At 42.6% G+C, this 22,468-nt stretch overlaps 1 protein-coding gene across 1 annotated transcript in view; it reads right to left on the bottom strand.

Moving 5' to 3' along the window:
* MBTPS1 (membrane bound transcription factor peptidase, site 1) overlaps positions 1-22,468 on the bottom strand; it is a 298,949-nt gene that overhangs the window by 59,333 nt on the left and 217,148 nt on the right. Inside the window, exons 13-15 of the mRNA XM_078670462.1 lie at positions 13,562-13,750; positions 11,944-12,116; positions 9,895-10,010 (exon numbers count right to left, since the gene is read on the bottom strand). Coding sequence (XP_078526588.1) covers positions 9,895-10,010; positions 11,944-12,116; positions 13,562-13,750 — 478 coding nt within the window. The remainder of the gene's footprint in view (positions 1-9,894; positions 10,011-11,943; positions 12,117-13,561; positions 13,751-22,468) is intronic.

Genomic DNA, 22,468 nt, shown 5'->3' with positions numbered 1-22,468 from the left:
GAAAATTCAGCTCAACCCTGTGTAGCAGTGACTCTGAGCAACAAGGTTTACACATAGGAACACGTGTAAAGCATTTAAACAGCACCATAACAATTGAAGAAAGTAAAAAGACCTCAAGAAAATCCTACACCAATTAATAAAAATAGCCTGTATTATTACGTATTTCCGGAGACCACAACAAAAAGATCCACTGGAGGGTGCCATAGACAAAGAATTTACAAGGTAGAGTAAACCAGGGTATTTCACTAAACCGCAGACGAGTATTGGCAAATTCAACGAATTTGACAAAAAATGTCACCAAAAAGTTTGGGCTAAGTGTAAGCAGTCACTTTAGTTGACCAACTCGACATCGCTCAAAGTCATATCGGTGCCGGGAGAAATCCAGTCGTGACTGGAATACCAGTCACCCAGTAGCTCAGTAAAGGGCCAATCCTTCCTCGGTCGATAACTCATCCTCTGGAGGTCCAAGCAGCACCTTGAAGACACTCCCAGCTTTAGAAAACTTGTTTGCAACGTTGTGCGTCGGGCCCTGGTCCCGGTCCCAGGTGCTGCATGGTGTTGGGTTGAAAATTCAGGGCTACCAACTTGACCCAGCATGCTTCTCATATGATCTGACTCTGTGCTGTGATAGGGAGGCCTTCTCACTGACCCTTAGAGTATCTTGGCTTTGGCTGGGCTGTGGAGACGACGTTTTCTCGAGCAGGATCCAGTGCCTCTGCTTTGCTAGCCTCCAGGTTCAGCAGGTGTTGCCTATGCCAGTGCAGCCTCTCTTTGTCGGTTCCACGATGTAGCAGGGCAGTCTTTCATCCAGTTGAGATCGGAGTTCAGGGTACCAGGGGTGCCCAACTTATGCTCAGAAAATGCCTTTAGGGCAGGATGAGGTTGGTAGCCAATGAGATACGGGGTTCTCTCCCACCTAATGACCACTTCTTGAAAAGTGTGGCACCTGGGCTTCCCAGGATGCACCATTCTGCCATGACCCCTCTCCCGACGTGTGGAGTTTCCCTAGCCCAACCTAGACTTGTCCCTACCAAGGAGGCTACACAACCCTTGAAAACCAGTATGGCAACTAGTTTACTGAACCTAGTGCCAACTTGTCTGCCTGAACAATGAAGCCGCCCCTCTCCCAAGTGTTACCCATTGGCCCTTGAAAGGCCCCTTTTGAATCCTTTCCTGGGAGTAGTTAGGACATCTCCACAGGAGGACAAAAAAAGGTCTCGGAGACAGTGTGCAACCAGTATTGGCAGAGGGACAATAAAAAGGCAACTTTACTAAAGATGCACACTTTTTTAATTGCGAGCTGAGAATCAAGTCAGGCTTAATTTAACAAGTTGTTTGATACCTTAGATGGCCCACTTTGGTTGCACGGTTCCAGAGTTGGCACAGCAGAGGGGTAATCAAGATTTTCTACAGTAAAAGTGACAGTAATATTACATGTGCTGCCCACTGGAAATTGTGAGAAAGTGCCCCATTAGCCATGGTTAGCCCCTCCACTTTATACCGGGAAAATTTTGTTTTAATTGAAAGTAAACAGGGTCCGTGCCAACTAGGTCCCCTGTGTCATTGCTCCTTCCGTAAAACTGTACCACGATTGGCAACTTCAGTCCCCCAGTAAGTCCCTAGTAGATAGCACCCCTGGTACCTAGGCATTGGGACTGAAGATGGTCCCCATAGGGACCCCTCACCACGACCATGCAAACTGCCACTGCAGCCAGCATGCCTTGGTATTGACAAAAGTGCCATGTCACAGCAGCATTGCCTAAGGTATAGGTAGGTCACCCCTCTAGCAGGAATTACAAGCCCTAAGGCAGGGTGCACTGTATCTCAGGTGTGGACATATCTGCATGAGCAGATTTACCCCTACAATATAGAAGTCTATACTTAATATTGTAAGAGCCAGGGAAGCCATAGAGTACATGGGCTGTAAACTTAAGTCGAGCTCCAATGCACCATGATGGCTTCACTGAACCCAGGAGTGTTCGGTACCAAACAACTCCTCTTAATAAGCCCACACTGATGCCACTGTTGGATTTAATAAAATATGTACTCAGAGGTGCCTCATGAAAAACTACCAACCTTGGTGTGGTCTCTGACTGGCTTTGGAGCAATCAGTAGCTCCATATGAAGTAAGAGGTTGTGTGGGACTATTCAGTACCATATATTGCGTTTAGTTCCCCCTTGTCCCAGACCTTAAATCATGTTTTTTATGGGGTACCTTTCTCGTGATTAAAGGTTTCTGCTTGCTTTAGGCAGCCTGCCACCACCAGATCTGCTTCTGAACCCCTGTGCCGAGAGCCCCTGCTCTCTGAGACCAGAAACCAAGGCCTTCCTGGGCATAGGTGTCAAACCTGGATGAGCACAGTGCTCGAGAGGGAGGCTTCAATGGCCTTGGTGCCTTTGTAATAAGACCCCAGCCTCTGCTGATCGCCACAGATGGCAGTTCACAGGTCAAACCCCCACTTTTGGCAGGAGAACCAGTGGGAAAACTTAGTGAGAAAAGGAGGTGCCAGAGGTGAAGTAAAGCAAATTTTTCAGTGTCCACCTTCCTGAAGATGGTGGGACATTTCAAAACAGGGCTAGGGCTATGCCTCCCCTCCCACAGGAGGGAGGCATAATAGAGGGTGTAGACACCCCAGGTAAGGAACCCATTAGCCCCTACCCGTCACTCCCCATGCAAACCCTAAATATTGTATTTAGGTGGTACCCCCAGACCCTGAAATCAAATTCCTGATTACCTAAGAAGCCCGAACGCTGAATAGCCGCCCGAGCAGGAAAGAAGGACTAGCAACCGATTCTTTGCCAGCCCTGCTGCACTCCTACATTCATTTATTGGTCCTGTTTTCACTCCTTCTCCTCTACCATGGCCCCCACCAGGCCGAGATTCCTTTGGGTCTACCTCTTCGCTAATCTTTCCCCTTTACTATGTTTCCTAATGGCCTCTGGGTAACCATTTCAAAATGTCACCCGTTTTTAGTTGATAGCTCGAATTTTGACTTTTATTTTTTGTCACCTTATTTCATTTGGTTGTACCCACGGCACTGTAGGTCACTCATTTTCATTTATTTTAATTTTATTTATCACTCTTTTGGGGGGTACTGAGAGTTTTTCACGCGTTTGTAACCCGTTTTCTATGCCGAGCACTGCCAGGTTGTTGTCTATTTCCATTGCTTCGCATCAGCAATCTGTTTCAGCAGGAACCTTTTATTGTATCCTTTACACACGCCGCACAACCGTTCTGATCGTGGCGGTAAATTTGTGCACATGTGGGATTATATTGGCGTCTTGTGTCTCACCCAGACGTACTCCATTTGTTACTTTTACTACTTTGCATTGATTACTGTTGAACAATCTTTGTATATGTCTCCAGCCGCTTTCACTCTCAACAGTCAATGGGGATATTTGTCATAGAGTTCATGGTTTTCAACCACTGCATTTTCCGATCACTTTTTCGGTGTCAATCCATTAACAAGACTTTTCACTATCTACTCACGTTCTACTCTTAGTTTTTCTTATAAGGGGTTCAATTTTTCTACACATACAATTCACCTAGCATCCGGCCTTTTTCCCCTGATAGATTTCACACTCACCACAGTTTCTACATATGCCTTAATTCATCACTCAGGATAGTTTGCTTACCTTTGTGCTTTCCACTTCATTATTTACAAGTGTAATGTCTCCTGACAAAGGATTTTCCCAAAATGCATTGGGGTCTAGAAGAATTATGATTTATTTATCTTCATGACGATGTGATATTCCGAAGGAACTTCAATTTGCTTACTACTTCCTTATGTTGAATCCCAATTAAATACAACATAAAACCTCATCACCATTGTGACTAATACTTGATCAAACTCCTCTTGGGAGTCCGGCAGTGCAACCAGGGGATGTTTCCCAGTGGGACAACACTCTTTAGCCCTGCCAGCCTGTCTGCTGCCTTTCGCCTTAGCCACATAAGTCGACTTGTCCTGCAGACCCAGCAAACTCCAAAACCCTGAGAGGACTGCCTGCCTTCAACAAAGAATCTAAAACTTCTGTGTACAGCGGACCTATCCAGAAGAAACCAATTCTACAAAAAAAGAAACTCTGCCCTGAGGAACCGCGAAACCGCCACCAGACCCACCTCTGCACCCAATGCCCACGGTCCGAGTCAAAGTGGCCCACTGGTCCTGTGAAGGTTCCCCAGCGATTTTGAGCCAGAGCCTACCCTGGGCTGACCCCAGCTGGACTCCACCTCGACACCTACAGCCTCAATCCAAAGACGACTCCTGAATGCGACACCAAAGGACACCCCTGCAGGCAAGCCCCAGGGCCTCGGGAGCTTGACCAACAGTGTCCCTAGCATACGAACTTACATGGTCAGCTGTGGCTGTTCTTCATCCAGTTTCCTGACCTGAGCCTGCAGTCTTTCTTCAAAACCAACCTCCCCCATTGAGTTGGATTGGATGCCCGACGCAGTGTTGTCACTCTGCACCTGGCCGCCAGGTGTGTAAGTTTGGTGCTACCTTTTGGCTCCCCTTGTACTTACTTTAACTCCAGGAGATGGACCCCGGACACAGCTTTACTCGCTTATGAGCAACGCAACTGCAATCACCCCCAGTCTCAATGGATTAACATTGGGTGCCCGACTCTGAATTGGACCTCTGCACCCGGCTGCCCCAGTCCCACTGGTGGTGCAGTCTTGGCACTGATTTGAACCTTGCCTGGTGTTCACTTGAAACCATGAAGACTAGATTTGTAAGTCATATACTAACCTACAAAACCACATTCTTGTTGTCCTCCCATAGGTTAACCTGGCTGAACTGAAAAATTGCACTGTCAACTTTTAAAGAGAAAGGAAAATGCTACTTACCAGTATGCATCTGTTCTTGGCAAGTACAGCTGCAAAATATCATACTTTTGCATAGATCGCCATCTGGTGTTGGGCTCGGATGATTGCAGTTTGTTGTTGTCTTGGAAGAAGTTTTTGTAGTCACAAGATAGGTTACTCCTCCCTAGAACAATAGTGCGCAACGGGCATCGACTCCATCTTCAGATTTTTTTTCGCCATGATGGGAAATGATGGAGTTTGGTAGAAACAGAAAAGATGTCCATATGAGTGTATCTAAGTAAGATAACACTGGAACAGATACAGGTTCCGGGGAGGGGGTGGGCGTATGATATTCTGCAGCGCTACATGCCAAGAACAGATGCATACTGGTAAGGCGCATTTTCAGTTTGAGGCATATGAGCTGCAGAATTCATACTTTTGCATAGACTGTACAGCAGTGCTCTCCCTTAGCGGTGCTCACCTGTATCTGTTGCAGTGGTTTGAAAAAGTGTTTTAAGAACAGCCTGGCCTACAGAAGCCTGATGCTTTACCTGCACGTCTACACAATAGTGTTCGCTGAAGGTGTGTGGCGTAGCCCATGTTGCTGCCTTACAAATGTAATCTAAAGGAATGTTCCATAAGAATGCCATGGAAGCCCCTAGTTTGTGTGTTGAGTGCGCTCTAGGGGGAATTGGTAATGTGCGTTTCATCTTTTGTTAGCATATTTGAATGCATTGGACTATCGACCTGGCAATTCCAGCTTTGGAGATGGGGTTTCCTTTATGAGGTGGAGAGAAAGCTACAAACAGTTGGTTTGTCTTTCTAAAAGGTTTAGTTCTGTCAATGTAATGAAGTATAGCTCTTTTAACATCAAGTGAGTGAAGATCTCACTCTGCTACGGAATCTAGTTTTAGGAAAAAACCAGGTAACTCTACGGATGGATTAAGATGAAAGCCAGAGATTACTTTTGGAAGGAAGTTTGGATTTGTTACGAGAACCACCTTGTTACGAAGCATTTGTAAGAATGGTTCTTGTATGGTTAAAGGCTGGATCTCACTTACTCTCCTGAGAGTGGTGATTGCTACAAGGAAAGCTATTTTCCATGTAAGGAATTGCAAGAGCGTTGGAAGAGTCTATTGTGGCCCCTAGATACTGATGTAGGTAGAAGGGCTGTAGATAGGACTTGGTGAGGTTTATTGTGAACCCCAGGTCGTGGAGCAGCTGAATTGTTATGTAAGTGTGGTGAACACACTGGTTGTGTGACTTGGCTTTTATGAGTCAGTCGTCCAGGTATGGAAACACATGAATCTGTTGTCTGCGCAAGTGTGCGGCTACTACTGCAAGACACTTTGTGAAGACCCTGGGTGCTGTGGTTACTCCAAACGGGAGAACATTGAATTGATAGTGTTGGCCGTCCACTGTGAACCTTAGATATTTCCTGTGAGCAGGATGTATGGGAATATGGAAGTAGGCGTCCTTGAGATTTAAAGTGGCAAGGAAGTTACCTTGTTGAAGTAGTGGAAGGATATGTTGAAGAGTGATCATGTGAAAGTGATTTAACTGTATGTAGAAATTGAGAGGCCGGAGGCCCAGTATTGGTCTGAGAGTACCATCCTTTTTGGGGATTAGAAAGTACAGGAAGTAAACCCCTGTGCCTTGACGCTGTAGGGGAACTGGTTCTATTGCATGCTTTTGAAGCAGTAAGAGAACTTCTTGTTTGAGGAGCGTTAGATGTTCCGTGGACATGGGATGCTGTTTGGGTGGTATGTTGGGGGGATTGCGTTAAGTTCCAGGCAGTAGCCATACTGGATAATTTGTCTCACCCACTTGTCTGTAGTGATGGAGTTCCAGACAGGTAGGAACTGTGAGAGTCTTCCTCCGACAGGAGTGGAATGGTCTGGAGGGAGCAGAGGGAAGTCATTGTTTGGTAGTGGGGGAGGAACTATTGTTGCTACCTCGGCCTCTCTCTTTGTTATTATTTCCCCTGTACCCACCTCTGAAATATCCCCTGTTGGGTGATGTTTGTGTGGGGCTTTTATAGGAGGAGGAAACAGTGTCTGTGCTGATGTTTTTGGATGCGCCCCTACAAAAGGAGCGACGAAAGGAACCTTGTGTTGGAGACTGCAATGCTCCCATAGATTTTGCAGTGTCTGTGTCCTTTTTAATTTTTTCTAAAGCTGTGTCTACAGCTGGGCCAAACAGGTGTTCTTGGTCGAACGGCTGATTCAAGATGGTGGTTTGCACTTCTTGTTTAAAAACTAGAAATGCACAACCATGCATGTTTGCGTAGTAAGTCAATGGTGTTAACAGATCTAGATCCGGTGTCTGCTGCATCGAGGGCACATTTAATGGATGCATTTGTTATTAATTTGCCTTCCTGAACCAGATCATGGGCTTTGGCCTTGTATTGGTCAGGCAAATGCTGAAATAGGTCCTCAAGCTCATCTTAGTGAGCACTATCATACCTAGCAAGCAGTGCTTGTGCATTAGCTATATTCGAGTGATTAGCTGATTGGGAGGCAACTCGTTTGCCTGAAGCGTCTAGCAGTTTAGACTCCTTGTCTGGAGGTGGAGCATCACCGGAGGTTTGAGAATTGGCACGTTTCCTTGCATTGGACACTACCAAAGAATCTAGAGGGCGTTGTCCTTTAATGTAGGTAGGATCATTTGGGACGGGGGGGGGGGATCATTTGGGGCGGGTTTATATTTTTTAATCAATGCTGGGATTGAGAAATCCGGTCCTGACAGGGTCCATGAAGATGTCTGGTGAATGTTTAATGAAACCTTTGAGCATGGGCAATGTTTGTATTGTCATTTGTGACTGGGCAAAAGTATCTACCAGGAAGTCTTCCTCCATGGGGTCTTAATGCATTTGAACATTATGATATTGGGCAGCCCTATTAATAAGATGACTAAACCCTATGTTGTCATCTGGGGGAGATGGACGTGTTGTGTATGCCTCTGGATCACGAAGGTCTGGAGGATCTGCAGGATTATTGTAATTTTCCCATGTGCCGTGTGTTATAGTAGTGCCATCATCAGGGTCATCTGGAGGGTCAATATGTCTACCCCCGTCCCCATGGTCATCATCATCATCCTGTGGTGGTGGTGAGTGTGGAGAGAGTCTAGGAGAGTGTATGGGAGACTTTTCAGGAGATAAAGGTTTAGTAGGAAGAACAGGAGAAGAGGGTCGTAAGGGTGAAGTTGCAAAGTCTCTTTTCTTCACAGGCACCTCAGGAGAGTGTGAGGTGTCGAATTTCCTCTTGTTTGTTGAGAGACTGACAATATGTCCTGTTTTAGGGTCCACATGCAATGTCTTTTGTTTGGGATCGATAGGTTTCTGGTTGAAAAAGTTCTTCCAAGTTGGCGTCTCCTTACGGTGCTGATTTTTTCAGTCCCAAACTCAGTTTTGATTTGTGGTCTAGAACCATAGAAGGTCTTTTTTGCTCCTTCGGCTTAGATGTGGAGTCCGTAATCTCTTTGGGATCCAAAGGTTTTTGGGGTATGTTCGGATCCACGGCCTTGTGGTGTTTCGGTGCCGAAGAGCTCGATGCTGATGCCTTTTTTGGGGTAATGGGAGTAGGATGTATTCCCGATTTCGGTACTGACGGTGTTTTTTGGGCACCGATATGCGGCTTGCTCGGTCTCAAGCTGCCGGATGGCTTTTGCTTGGTCTTCGGAGCCGGGCCTGGAGGCGGGGCTTCAGAAGTTTTGTTTTGGTCTCGACTAAGGCCTTCGGGCAAAGTTTTGACCGGAGCCTTCTTTTTTTCGGGTGGGGTAGGGCCAGGGGCAGTTGTACTCACTCGTTGACCTGGAGTGATGTGCTCATCGGAGTCGTCATCAGCTTCTGATACGATGTCGAGCCCCTCTGAATCCTCTGCCTCTGGAACGTCAGGCCTTCATCGAAGAGGTCTTCTGGCACCGGTGCAGATCTTTGCGCCATGACGTGTCATTGAGCCCGGCGATCATGGATAGTTTTCTTGGATCGAAAGGCGGCGCAGACCTGGCAATCTTTTTCCTCGTGTACTGGCAAGAGACAAAGGTTGCAGACCTTGTGATGGTCAGTGTGTGGAAATGTAGCTCTTCGACTTCTCCATCTGAATTCACCTTGGATTTACCTGAAGATGGATAACTGGAGCTGGTAAGGGAATGACCTTGTAATTTGGAGCAGGAGCAGCAGTGTTCCTGGTTATCGAGGATCCAGTTTAGCCTGTTGCTCAAAGAATGCCTTAGGATGCATCAGCAAGCACTTGTTGCAAAGCTTTGAACAATGCTTCGTGTCAACATATCAATGGAAGACTTCTTACAGGTTTGTAACCAACACCTACGTCGGGCGGGTGCAGCATGGTTTTAAAACCAGTCATCTTAGAAAGAGACATGCCTTTGCACACGGTTCAAATATTTCAAATTTGTTGAAAATGTCAAAAAGTGCCAAAAACCAAAGTTGCTTAACTCCAGTTTGGAAACAGAGAATTACATCTGTACAAAGGGGTGGCTCCTTTACATGCAGCTATGTGTTAGCAACTGAAGCCAATGGCATGACTTCCCAGCATGCCGAGCTATTGCAGCAAAGATTTCCAGTTCCAGTCTGGCACCTGGGGAAATTCACAAGGGAAGCAAACTGCAATTATAAGCATCCATTAACAGAAACGTTTGCACAGGGCACGTAGAGACTTTGTCACTAAAAGGTTGCACTACAGTGCAAACTTCGATACAGAGAAAAACGCATGATCCTGGATCCAAATCCGTGTCTGACCTCTTATAATATGGACTTTACGTGATAAATCACTATGATAAGCAAAAGTATTTTCGTAAGGCTTTGGCAAGATATTATTTTTGCTGAACATATGTATCATCCACAAAGTATACTAGATGCCAGTGAAGGCTTAAAATGTATCATTGAAGAACACCCTTTTCTAATGCACTCTATAAGATTGTATTGGATGCAGTTGTGTTCTGATGGGATGTCCTGTCCCTGTTGCCTATGTTCATCTACATGGTGTACTTTGTTTAGTACTCAGATGTTCAGAACAAAGACATTAAACAGAACTTTAAAAGGTCATGTTATATTGAGTCGGACAGCTTACCATACTGACTAGCATCAAAACATGTAATGGGGGAGCCTAGGACCTCAACAAAATACCCCATGCTTCTCAAGTGCTGGTACATGTCACGGAAGTTGGTGTGGATGTGGTCTCCATTCCTAATGAGAAGAAAACAATACCTAGTCACTAGGGTGTAACGGTTTCTCTCCATTTACCACAGGCCCAATGCAAAGATGGACAGAACCCACAACACCTTGACAGCAACATATTACTTTTAAAATACATTAGCAAGTTAAGTTTGAGCGTTTCCCCACACACCTCAACCAAATAACCAACTACTTGTCTCCAAAGAGAAATTCAAGTCAGGATAGACCTAGCATTGGGTATTAGACAACTTATGCAATGAAAATAGACAGTCCTGTTAAACAGCTATATTAAGATAGAGTTGAATATGGAAGAGTCCTAGAATAGAAAAGCAATTTACCATGATTTTGAAACTAGACAGGCTATCAAAAGTTTAAAAAACAAAAACTTTCAAGCATTATGGTTAATGACTGAAGGTAGAAGCAAAAAAAGAGATTGGCACTGACCAAATGATTGCATATACCATGTCATACAACACAAGCTTGATACCAACATATGATGATTTGGAAGCAAGCACCTCACTAACATGCCCAACTTTTCACATCTTCATTTCAATCTTCCTTTGGTGTCCACGCTCCAAAGCGGAGTCAACAATTCAAAGGTATGTATGCTAGAGAATGTACTCAAGCCTATTTGAAGACATAGGGAAATACCTTTCAACTAAAGGTAACTTTCAACAAAGTAAATTTAGATAACCATTTTACAGAATGATTCAGTGACTTTCATTCACGTCTTCAATTCTTTGGTGTTCTAAGATCCTTCTGTAGCATGAATTACTGCAGACCACCAGATTCTATAAACAAGACTAAGTCTCTCAGTATGTGGGGTACACCTCTAGCTGGCATGGTTGTAATATGACAAAACTTTATCTCCACCCACTAATAATCTGACTTTTTGGAGGGCTAAAACCTGTTGTTTATGTTGCATGTTCTTCCTTGGGGCTGTTTCAACGAGTTATTAGGTTACACTTTTATATAAGCAGATCGCTTCACAAATTGTTTCAATGGCAGCAAATATCTTGGTCCTATTGACTGCATACAAAACTGCGTAGTAACTACTGATACCTGGTTGTGGCACAACCATCTTCAGTTATACAGCAAGAAAGCCAATACTCTCCTGCAATCATCACACACTAAGATATGGCAGCACCAAGTTTGGCTATGCAAGCTTGTCGACCCACCTCGCTCCAGTGAATTTCATAAATCATGTAAAAGTCAACAGTGACTGAGATCTGATTAGCGATAGGTGGGTCATGAAAATGTTTTTATCCTTTTTATTTTATCTAGTATAAAGTGAGGATTGCCTGTGCTTTCATATTATCTAGAGTGGGCTATTGCAACCCAATTCACTCAAGCCTACTGAAAACTCAAAGTAGAGACTGCAGTTCCTCCCAACTGTGTCTGGCAAGCTGACACAGGACCTAACAAGAGAGGCTCACATCACATTTGTGTGCTCCTCACTAGATTGACTTCCCATGCTTGGACAGACCAAGTTTAACTGACTTGTTTTAGTCCATAAATGGCTATATTACCGTACATGAACGCTGCTACCAAACTGTTTATCTGGCACCAGTCACCTTGTGCCCAAAAATAAAATACTGAAGTGTTTTCATGAGTTTAAACAAACTCACACTAGGAACAAAGTTTGTTATTGTTTACTGTAATGCTGTTGAATTGGGTAAGAGTCCTATTTGTAAAGACAGCAATTTGTGCTCGTTAAGGGAAACTCAGAAATCCTGGCTATACACTTACTAATCATTATGTTCAAGATTAGTTGGTCGATTTTTACTAAGCCATTTCTAAAGTGTCACAAAGTCTCCAAGACGGCGTAGTGCTCCATAAGTACAAAATACAAATATATTCTGTTAAGGTTGTAGAACTAAAAGCAATCCCTACATTAGCACAATCTGTTCTAGATTCTAAACCAAGACACATTTTAAACACTAACCAGTCCAAAGGGTCATTCTTCATCCTGAGGTTGTCCCTGGGGAAGTAGCCTGGTGGGTAGCGGAGATTATGGTATTGATCCCAGAGGACTCTCTTGCTTCGAGGAGGCGTAGGAATGATTTTTACTTTGACAGGGAGCTTCACGGTTGAGAACTGCTCTGCACCGTTTTTAGACTGAAAGCGAAAAAATTACCCATTAATCATAGTCAACATAATCCATTTGCTAATACCCAGGTCAAACATGTTTTGATTTAGGACACTAGGTCCCCGGAGTCATAACATACTACATCAGCTCAAACTAAACCACAATGTCAAAAACCAAGATTAACAGAATGGCAACTTTATCACACTCATTTATTAAACAGTCTTCCTTGACGCAAAAGAAAGAAATAGATTACGTCCTAAAGGCTCTTCTAAAGTGCATCAATATCAAAGGTTTACTAGCAACGAAGAACTGTGCTCACAACAGGAAATAATAAAAAAAATGTGTCATTAAAGAGTCTGCACTCCACTGTTACACTATAGGAATGTGATTGGTACACTGAATCATAATGCTTTGTCCATTCTTAAGCATGGGTCTACGTTCTCAGGCCAGGTAGACTCCTCAGTACTGACTAACTTTTTTTGCAGAACGTTCATTTCAGAAATCTAACTTCGTGGCTCCTGATGAAGTGAGAGTAGCAAAAAGTGTACTGAACAAATAGCACTGCACAGGAGTGTAATGTAACATTAATACACAGGAACATTTTGGATTAAGTAGGAGTTAAAAGCTTCATCCGGCTTGTGATGAAGTTTTTAATGAAAATATTTAGTAGAGAAGAAAAGACTGTTAGATACCGTTTGTGCAGGAGGGACTACAGTCATTACTGCACGCGGACTGTCGAGGTATTAATACAGATGTACTTAATGGATGAGTCAGTATAAAAAGGTACATTCCAGAATTGAATGTTTCAAACAGTTTCGTTTTTACATTTTTAAGTAAATAAATAAATGTTGTTGAAATTGTAGAAAGACCGTGAGGAACTTCATAAGTGAGGTACCTAAATAGGAAAATGTTCATCTCTGATCCTTTTCCTGCCGAACGTAGAAGAGTTTGCAAACTGTTAAAAATGGCAGCAGCACTCTTTACATAGATCTAACAACAAAACTTGGGGGAACAGGCAATTACAAACTGTACAACTGGTAAATGTTAGTGCAGGAAGCATAGACAAAGGGTAGTAGGATGAAATATACTGACTTGAGAATGCATGAACATTATATTAACATTGAATCCCAATAGCTACAAAGGAATTTAACTGTGACTTGATACCATAAATATAGGGCATGAGTGACAATTGCTGCGACTTGAGGTAGCATAATCATTGTTATAAATTGGAACACTTTGTCTCGTTTAGTGTTCCAAGTCTGTTAAATATTCAAATTCTGCTACCTAATGACATTGTTTTCAGACGGTTTACTGATCCTTGTAGGTGGGTATCTGGCTGCTGGCTCAGTCAGTTCACAAAGGAGGCTGATCAATGCTCCAACACCTTGGTGGGATGTCACTGATTTTGAGAACTAAATTAGGTATAATTCCTAAGAAAGATCAAAACATGGAAAGTTTTACAATTTGAACTTACTTCACCTTCCTCTGGAGAGGCTACAGTGATCATGACATGACCCTGAGCAATACCTTCCCACATCGCCGCCTTCTTGGCTACTGAGATGGAAATGGCCAGATAGCCCGACCAAGGCCACAACACTGGGGAGTAGGAAAATGCCACCTCAATGTTGTCTCCATTCTGGGGCAGATAGGGTTGCCAGTCAGGCTAAACCAGAGAGAAAAAAAAGAAAAAATGTAGTTTGAGATGAGGTTCATTTCTTTTTTTCAATATCAAAGTTTATTAAAACGGCATAATGCAATCTACAACAAACCGGTCAATAGGTCTAAACTACACTTTAGATTTTAACAATAAGGTGCTATACGGCATACCATCAATGTTAATTCTACTCTAGGTACAAAACAGTATAATGGAAAGAAACTTTGTTCCTAGTGTGAGTTTGTTTACACTCGGAGTTACCCCATGGCCAACCACTTTGAAAGTGAACACAATCGCTCCTTGAAAGGACTTGGTTACCTTGGGATTAAACATATACCAAAACATGCGAGAGGTGGGAATAGGGAGAGGGAATTGAGAAGGGAGGAATCAAATTTGATTATCTCGATGGGCACAGAGGTCCAGATGGGCCACAACACAGATGCAGAGCTTCATGTACATCTTTAGTTATCAGAAGTAATCCCTATAGAGATCATTCTCCCTCTAGTCATGTAACAAATCCCATCATGCAAAGAGAACCCATGCATAAAAAGTGGAGGTAAGAATCTTAGACAAAACCCTGTTTTGAGGCATAAGGTATGACATTTAGACAATGCCCATGTTTATAGATGAAATCCCCAATAAGTCATTTTGTGTTGGACTCTCAATTTGGTCCTTTTAAGTGATTGTAGTTTGGATAATTTAATGACCAGTGTATGCACCAGCACCTTACTGAAACTATTACATCACATGTAGGCATTAGCACTTTGAGGATTTTTTTACATTAGGTTATGTGCGATAGATCGACAGGCAAAGACAATTCATTGAAAACATGGAAACTCTGATTTAGAATAATCACTTCGCACAATAAGAATGAGAGATTGAGTTATCCACGAACACCGTAGCATGAGTCACTTAACAATAGTATTATTGTATTAAAAAAGAGAAGTATTCCAACAATTAATATTTGAAATGGATATAAGTGAGTCATCTAGTATTCCAGCAAATAGAAATAGGTACTGTAGCACATGTCACATTATAGGGAATAGCGCAATGTCATATTTTATTAGTGAACTGAACGAGTCTTTTTGTACCTATTGCAGGCACTAGCACTTTAATATGTGCTGCCTTCTGCATATTATGTGCATTGCACTGATTTTAAAGGATGTTGAGGAAAAGGAGAACAGAATGTTTAGAAAAAGTGAATAACTAGTAGTTAAGCACAAGTACTTTTAAGGATAGGAAAAAGGAGAACATACACTGAAAAGTTTCAACCTGTGACACCTGTGTTAAATAACCAATGTGGGAATTGAATTAGAATGGAGGTCTTAATGAGTAGGAATTTCACTATAATGAATACATCTAGACATGTAATAGAATGGTGAAATTGTGAAATATAAAATATGGTACTGGAAAATTTAAAATAATAAATGGTACTGTGTGTCATAGACGGGAACATGAGTTACAATGGGAGAGGAGTTTACATTCTAGAGCTCAACTGGACAAGGACAGAGAAAACGGACAGTTAACAAGCATCTGCAATGCAATAGGTCTCGCATTTGCAAGAGTTGGGAGTTATTGGCATTGCAAATGACAATGCCTTTTATTCATTTGTTTTTAAAACCTGCAAGCAGTGCATAAACACGCACTTTGAACGTATAGTCCTTGCTTACAAGAAGCAAGGCTGGCAGGAAAAGAGACTGCTAGCCTTGCTTATCATAAGCATGGACTACAAGTACAAAGTGCTTGTTTACGCACACCTTGCAGGTTTTCAAATGCATAAATAAAAGGCATTGTCATTTATAATGCCAAAAGCTCAAACTTTCGCAAATGCGAGACCTATTGCATTGCAAATGCTTGTTGTTCAGTAAGGTGACATGTAGAACATATTAGTTTTGCAGTGTTGTGTGGTAATCTAAATCGCTCACATGACCATAAATGCAAGGGAACACTTCGGTCCTCTGACCTACTCAAGGGCAAGACAACCGTTCAGGAGCGACAATTCCATGGACTATTATGTTTTTAAAACAATTGCAGTGGCTAAGAAATGAAGCCTTTTCTATGTCCAAAAGGAAGGCTATCCGTCACAAACACGCTTGGGGCTAGATAGAATTTTGAATTGCTGCTACTTTCATGCGATTTCATTTTGTGTGTTAGGATTTTTTTTATCCTTTCACTTTCATTGTTGCAGTGACTTTGCTTCCTAGGAATACAAAATCCAGTTATTTTGCTTGGGAGAGGTGTGGCGCCGCGGCCAGGGCGACTGATGCAGGAATCTGGGGATCAGGGTTCGATCCCCGGCTCCGGCGGCAGGTTAGCCCAGCAACATGTGACTCTGGGCAATAGCTTGCTTAATCTTCCCGACGGCCCCCAGCGCCTAGAGACCCTTACGGGTGATTGTGCGCTTTACAAATGTGGATTATTATTATTATTATTATTATTGCTTGTGTGGTGAAGTAAGGGAAAACAGTTGTTACAAGTTTGATAACTACGATGTTTATGCTATGTTCAGTGGCTCTTCCACAAGTGTTGGATATCTTTACCCCCTTGTAGTTCTCTTTTATGTTTGTGATTGTGCGTGGGAAAAGAGGAATAAGCCACTCATTTCATTAATTCCTTTTCAAAGGGTCTTCGTTAGGGTAGCTGAGAAGGGGAGTTGGTTTCCATCAAATGCTAGGTTTTAAGTAGCTCAAACTCGAGGAAGGTGCCAGATTATGAGAAAATAATATGAAAATATTTCTGGTTAGAGATATTTAAATGCATATAAAAATAGTCCTAAGAGGCAATTAAACAGTGCGCTTTCAGATGGCACCGCAAATTCAGGGACTTCAACCAAAATGGACAATGAAACCACTTATCTTGTAAATCTTACTTAAATTAACTTCAGACAATTTTCCATCTTTTATGAGCATTTATCATTCTAGGTTTGGCAATGGAGTTTTAATTAATGTTATTATCCTCGGTATTCAGCGTACAGGACATTCTAGCAGATATATTTTCGAGATTGCCAACATGTACATTTCCTTTTTTTCACGGAGTCCTCTGCTTCTCATGTTCTTTGTCCCAGTGGAATTGAATTACTACTGTATGGTGCCTGCTAGATGTAGTTCACCTTTATGTGTGTAATTTGACTTTGTGGCTGTGTTCTTATGTATTCTTTTGAGTACATAAAATCCTATCAGAGTACATAAATCTTTTCAGCTCTAAACAGATTGTGCTGGCTATAGCTTTTTCGACAAAAGTAATTTTTTCCGACTGATTATGTTACAGCACATTAGTGTAAGCGAGACTGAGCAATAGGTTGGGGCTTTATTGAACTTGCAGTACTTGCGATACTGAAAATTAATCCTACTGCAATGCACCAGCTGCTGTTTGGTTGATGAACTACTTGCATTTCGATTCTTTGGTGCAGCACATGCATAGAACAATTCATTTTAAATCTGTATTATTTGTTAGGCTAAAAGAAAATTCTGTCCGGGTTCTGCTTTCGTCAGTTCACTAGAACAGTGTTATCTGATGCTGTGCTGAATGACTAGACAGTCCGATTGGCTTCCATTTTTAATCTCTTTCCTAAAACAAGATGTAAGGGACGCCGTGCGCGTGCACATCATCGCGCGTGTCTGCCGCTTGTTTATATATGCATCGCGCTTTCCACTTAAGTGAAAGCACAATGTAAAAATAAACATGGTTGTCTGGAAGAGATGCCGTGCGCGAGCTAAATCTCCCTTCCGGGTGGACGGGGCCTAAGGAAGACAGGGCGGACCCAAACCCCGCTTCCAAAGAAGCGGCACACAAAACCAATGACTACAGGTCTCACCAAGGCGAGCAGCGCATGCGCTGCAGCGCAGGCGAGACCTTAGAAGGATTGCTTATTCTCACTGTGGTGTCATTTTAGGCCCAGTAAAAGGCAAAAGCCAAAATGGGTCAGCCTGGGAGATGAATTTGTTTGCGCATTTTGGACTTCAAACGAATGGTATTTTGAAAATATGTGAAAAATGAAAAAATAATAAAACGGTGAACCTCAAAGAGGAAGACGTCTGAGGAGTTCTGTGTCGCTGTATACACACACACTTTTTGTCCAAGAATGTGTAAAAACCGCTACAAAAAAGGTACTTCTAAACAGAGATACAGGAAATCACCCAATGTGCTGAAACGTTTTGGAATCATCTCACATTTTGAACTTGGTTCACTCTGAGGTTTAGTTGCAACATGTCAGTAATCCAGGTTACTATTCTCAACTAATAGGGCGAGTTCCATTTTTTATTTAAATATTACTTTTTTTGCAACGACTAGGCTACTGAAAATTCACCCTTTTTGAATGTTGTCATGCATAGGCTATGCTATCGCTGAAGAAAGTAACTGACTGATAAATTGATAAACAAACGTCAAGAGAGTTTAACAAATTAATTCTTGCAGCTAGCTCTCGAAAAAAAAAAAAAAGCTCAAACATTTTCTCTAGTACAAAAAACATGCACAAACTGGTATCTAGGCAGTTGCATCTCCAGAAATCATGCCACACTAACCTTAAAATCAGTTGTTAACCATCCAAATGTACCTGTGCACAGCTTTATATTACTATACACACAGGGTGCCAAAGTGCTCACAAGGCAGTGTGCTGGCACAATATACAAACGTGCAATAACTAAAGACATACACTGCTGTTTGCTGCTAGGATCGAAACATCAAAAATGCATTGCTTTAAATTATATATTAAACATTTACTATTTAATTTAAGGCAAAGAGCTAGCTCTCCTACTCCCTCGCTCACCCGTAATTTTCCTGCACCCTTCCAATTTCCTATTCTCTTGCCCCTATTGCTTTTCATCCCTCCTCCTTGCCTTCTCTCCCCATCACCTTTGTGTCCCACTCGCTCTTCCTCCCTCTTCTATCCATAAAACAGTACTGAGATTTTTAAATGTACAACACAGTAATATTAAGAGATCCTCAGACACTTCTAAACTTCCTTGCCATATCGTATGATGGCTATTACAGACTTTACCTCAGGGCCACTGTTTCAATCCTATTGCTCCCCCATTTCCAGAAATCACTGGCAGCATTTTAGGCATCGAATATAGAATAGAACATTCCTACCACTGAAAGTCATAACCCAAAATGCAATCTTCATATGAGTGAATCAGGGGACCACTGACAATTCTCGCAGACTAAGTGGGAAGTACCTCTAGAAATTCAGCAAGTCAATAGGTAACAGTGACCACCACAAATTACTAGTAACAAAAAGACACTGCAACACAGCTTCAACTCACCAACCCTTTTCTCAACAAATATCTTTCAATGCAATAAAGAAGCCACACACAAGTAATATGATACATCTATTCACCATAACTCTAGGCAAACATTTTCAGACAGCTACATTTCAAGATCAGTGACGAAACGTATTTGTAGTCCCAACAGTCATTTGCTCCTAGGAGGAGGCTGAGGAAATTATAAAAGGGCATCTACTCATTGCCCCATGGGTATATCAATTTTCAAAAACGACTAATTAACTATCTAATCAATTGCACTTAGACCAGAAAACTTGAAACTAGTACTTGCAACACTAACCATTTGTGAATTACAGAGCATCAAAATAGCTACTTATCTGCAGGAGCAGTTATGTTATAAATGAAGCATGCACTGGATTCACATGCTGTGCATTATTCCACAGTCCTTTCTCTCTCTCCTTTTATTTTTTGTGGGCGTCATCAAGACAGAGAACGTTTGTCTTGTCCAAACTTGAATGATGTCAGGCGTACGCCCAAGAAACTAGGCCCGGGCGAAATTTTTACTTCTGCAGGCGGAATCAGAAGAATCTAGTAATTCTGCATTGCACTTGTAATGTGGAATTACCTATCAATTCCGCTGCTCCGCTAGAGGAATTAATTTGCAGAGGCTGTTGATTTTAAAACGGGGCTAGAAGTAGGAGCAGTACCTCTGTTTGAAAATCACTGCAGATTAAGGTTTAATCTGCAGTGTTTAACTGAGGGAATGCTCCCTCCTGTGGCCCTGTTTAGAACCAAACCACTGCAGTGCTACTGCATACCCCTTTGCATCCATACATACTCTGTAGTGATCTGCAGAGTGTGTAAGGGCGCCAAGGGGGATGCCCTGCAGTGAGCTCTAAACAGGACGAGAAGAGGGAGCAGCCCCTCTCTGATTAAAAACCACTGCTCCCTCTTTCTGCCCCGTTTAGAGCTCACTGCAGTGCATTCCCCTCAGTGACGCATCTCAACGCAGGACCTTACGTCACAGCACCTCGCATTTCCTCATAGAAAAAAACACAGCGAGACGCAACACCTCACATCAAGGCCTTAAGATACAATTCTCTGTGGGACTAAACCTGGTCCCAGTACCTGACCCGCCCTTCAATGTGACTTTGTCCCGGTCCAGTGCGACGACATAACCAAAATCGGCACCTCTTAAAAAACTTAGAATTCATAACTCTGGCTCTACTGATTAGATTTTTAGGTCGACCCCGGGCAGCGCATGCACTGCTCTGTGAGGCATACCGTATTCAAGTATGGATTTGAAGCTCCACCCCCTCTACAACCATATTTTTCATTGGCTTGTGTCATTGTCCTTTGTAAACTGTGGCTTTTCATTGGTCAATAGACTTAGTGGTCCCTCCTTATTACTGCCTTGTCTCATCTTGTAACCTCCCATAAGGACTGGCCCACCTACATGTGTTGTTAACCAGTACACTTTAATTACAGCCTCTGAGCACTATTTCCTTAAACAGTTTTCACCTGCCTGAAGGCAAGACAGGCGCTCTCCTAAATTTTACTATTTTTTGTATAGCACGGTACGCCACAATGACAGTCGCGTGTTTGCTTTATTTGCGGCGCCCAATGGAGCTGCATGGTATTTTGTTTGTTTTACTATTTATACACTTTTTTGTGCCCCATGCTGCATTTTCATGTTAAACCAAGGCATGGGGTGCTTTTACAAAAAAAAAAAAGCATTTGTTTGTCAACTTGACAAACAAATGGCTTTTTTTTTTTAATTAATGTGGCCCATACCGCGCTTTCACTTTAATGGCGGCCGTGCCCCTTTCTTTAGACGCGGCTCGTTTAAAGAAAGGGGCGCGGACTCCATTAACGTGAAAGTTCAGCATGGGGCGCTTGTAAACAACAACAAAAATATTTACAATGTAATAGGTCTCGCATTTGAGAGACTTTAAGCTATTGTAATTTACACAATGCCAATAGCTCAAACACCCGTAAAGGCAAGACCTATTGCATTGCAAATGCTTGTAGTAATTTTGGTGTTACATTTTACTCTATTTTCCTAAATTGGTGTGGGATTTTTCTTGTGTTATGTTTTCACTTTATTACTGTCTAAGCGCTGCATACATTATTTTAAACTTTGCTTCAAAGTTAAACTGGAGTGCTTTTGTGCCAACCTACCAGAGGGTTAAGCACAGGTTAATTTATTTACGTTTTGTGGTCACCTTGACGAGGATTACGGTTGTTGCTTGAGAAGGGTTTCACCCCCCAACCAATAACCCAATTCTTTACAGTAAGATAATTGCCACTAGAGTAATTCTTCTTTGAACAGCCCACTTCCATACAGCCTGTGCTAGCTTGCATTGCACTTGAGATTGAGTCCCTCCCCCCCCCCCCTACGCCACTGCTTTCGAGGCGGAACACGGTGGTCATGTTGTCTGTCTGTTTCTGCACTGTCCTTCCCAATACATGTGTTTGGAAGGCTCCGAGAGCTAAGACGACAGTTTTTAGTTCTACACATGTATGTTTCACTGCCTTCTCTGGGTAGCATTGGCTCCTGATGTTTAGTTTTTCCATGTGGACTCTCAACACCATGTGAGATGAGTTTTTTTTACAGTTACAGAGGGAGTTGGTAGTCTGAATAATCTGCCCACTGCAATGTATTCCACCACAGTATCTCCCTGCGCTACATCTTCCCAATTCCCTGTGACCACAGCTGTAGAAGCCACTCCTGAAGCAGTATCATGTGGAGTCTTGTATGGGAAATTAAGGGTATGCCTGTCCTTTTCACCACTATTCTCACAGTCAGAAGCAGACAAGTCTGACAGAAGCAGGCTTGTGTTGTCAGTGCGTGCGCTCTCTTCGTGACAGGGAAGTCTTTGACTTCGACTGAATTTAGTCACTCCTTAGAATGTCCTCTCTCTCTCTCTGGAACTGGGGATGATATCTCTAAGTTCAGGGAAGAAATGTCAGGTGTTCCCTTGAGCACACAGGTAATCATCCTTCGGGTCTATAGTTAGCATAGAGTCCCCTTTTATCAAGTCAAGAATTACATCATTCAGTGTCATAATTTTGAGTTGTTGTGTCTTTATAAATCTATTCAATGCCTTTAGATCTAATATGGGTTTGAGTGTCTGGTCTGGTTTTGGTAGGAGGAAATAGACGGAGTATTCACTTTTTTCCCTTTGATGGTATCTACTGTATTGCTTGTTGATGACAAACAGGTGTTCTCTGCTGCTCATAGTTTGAGTACTAGTTGTTTATTTACTAGTTATCTGTAGCAACAATGCTGGATTAGTTCAATATCCACTTGTGGAGATTTTCTGACATTTCAGGGTGAATCCTCTGATTTGATCTCCTACCGGTATTTTCTGTAAGGAGGGATCTGCTGTTAAGTCACTTGCTGTAACATCTCCAACCCTGTTGGCAGGGTTCCTCTTCTTCTGGGTCACCCTCGAAAGATGCTTTGTGATGGGGATCCATACTGTCACTGCAATAATGCACCAGA

The sequence above is a fragment of the Lissotriton helveticus genome, chromosome 12 (genome assembly GCF_964261635.1).
Source record: "Lissotriton helveticus chromosome 12, aLisHel1.1, whole genome shotgun sequence".
In the NCBI taxonomy this organism is placed as follows: domain Eukaryota; kingdom Metazoa; phylum Chordata; class Amphibia; order Caudata; family Salamandridae; genus Lissotriton; species Lissotriton helveticus.
Note: the sequence above shows the minus strand (reverse complement) of the source record. Positions and strands in the feature narration are given on the sequence as shown.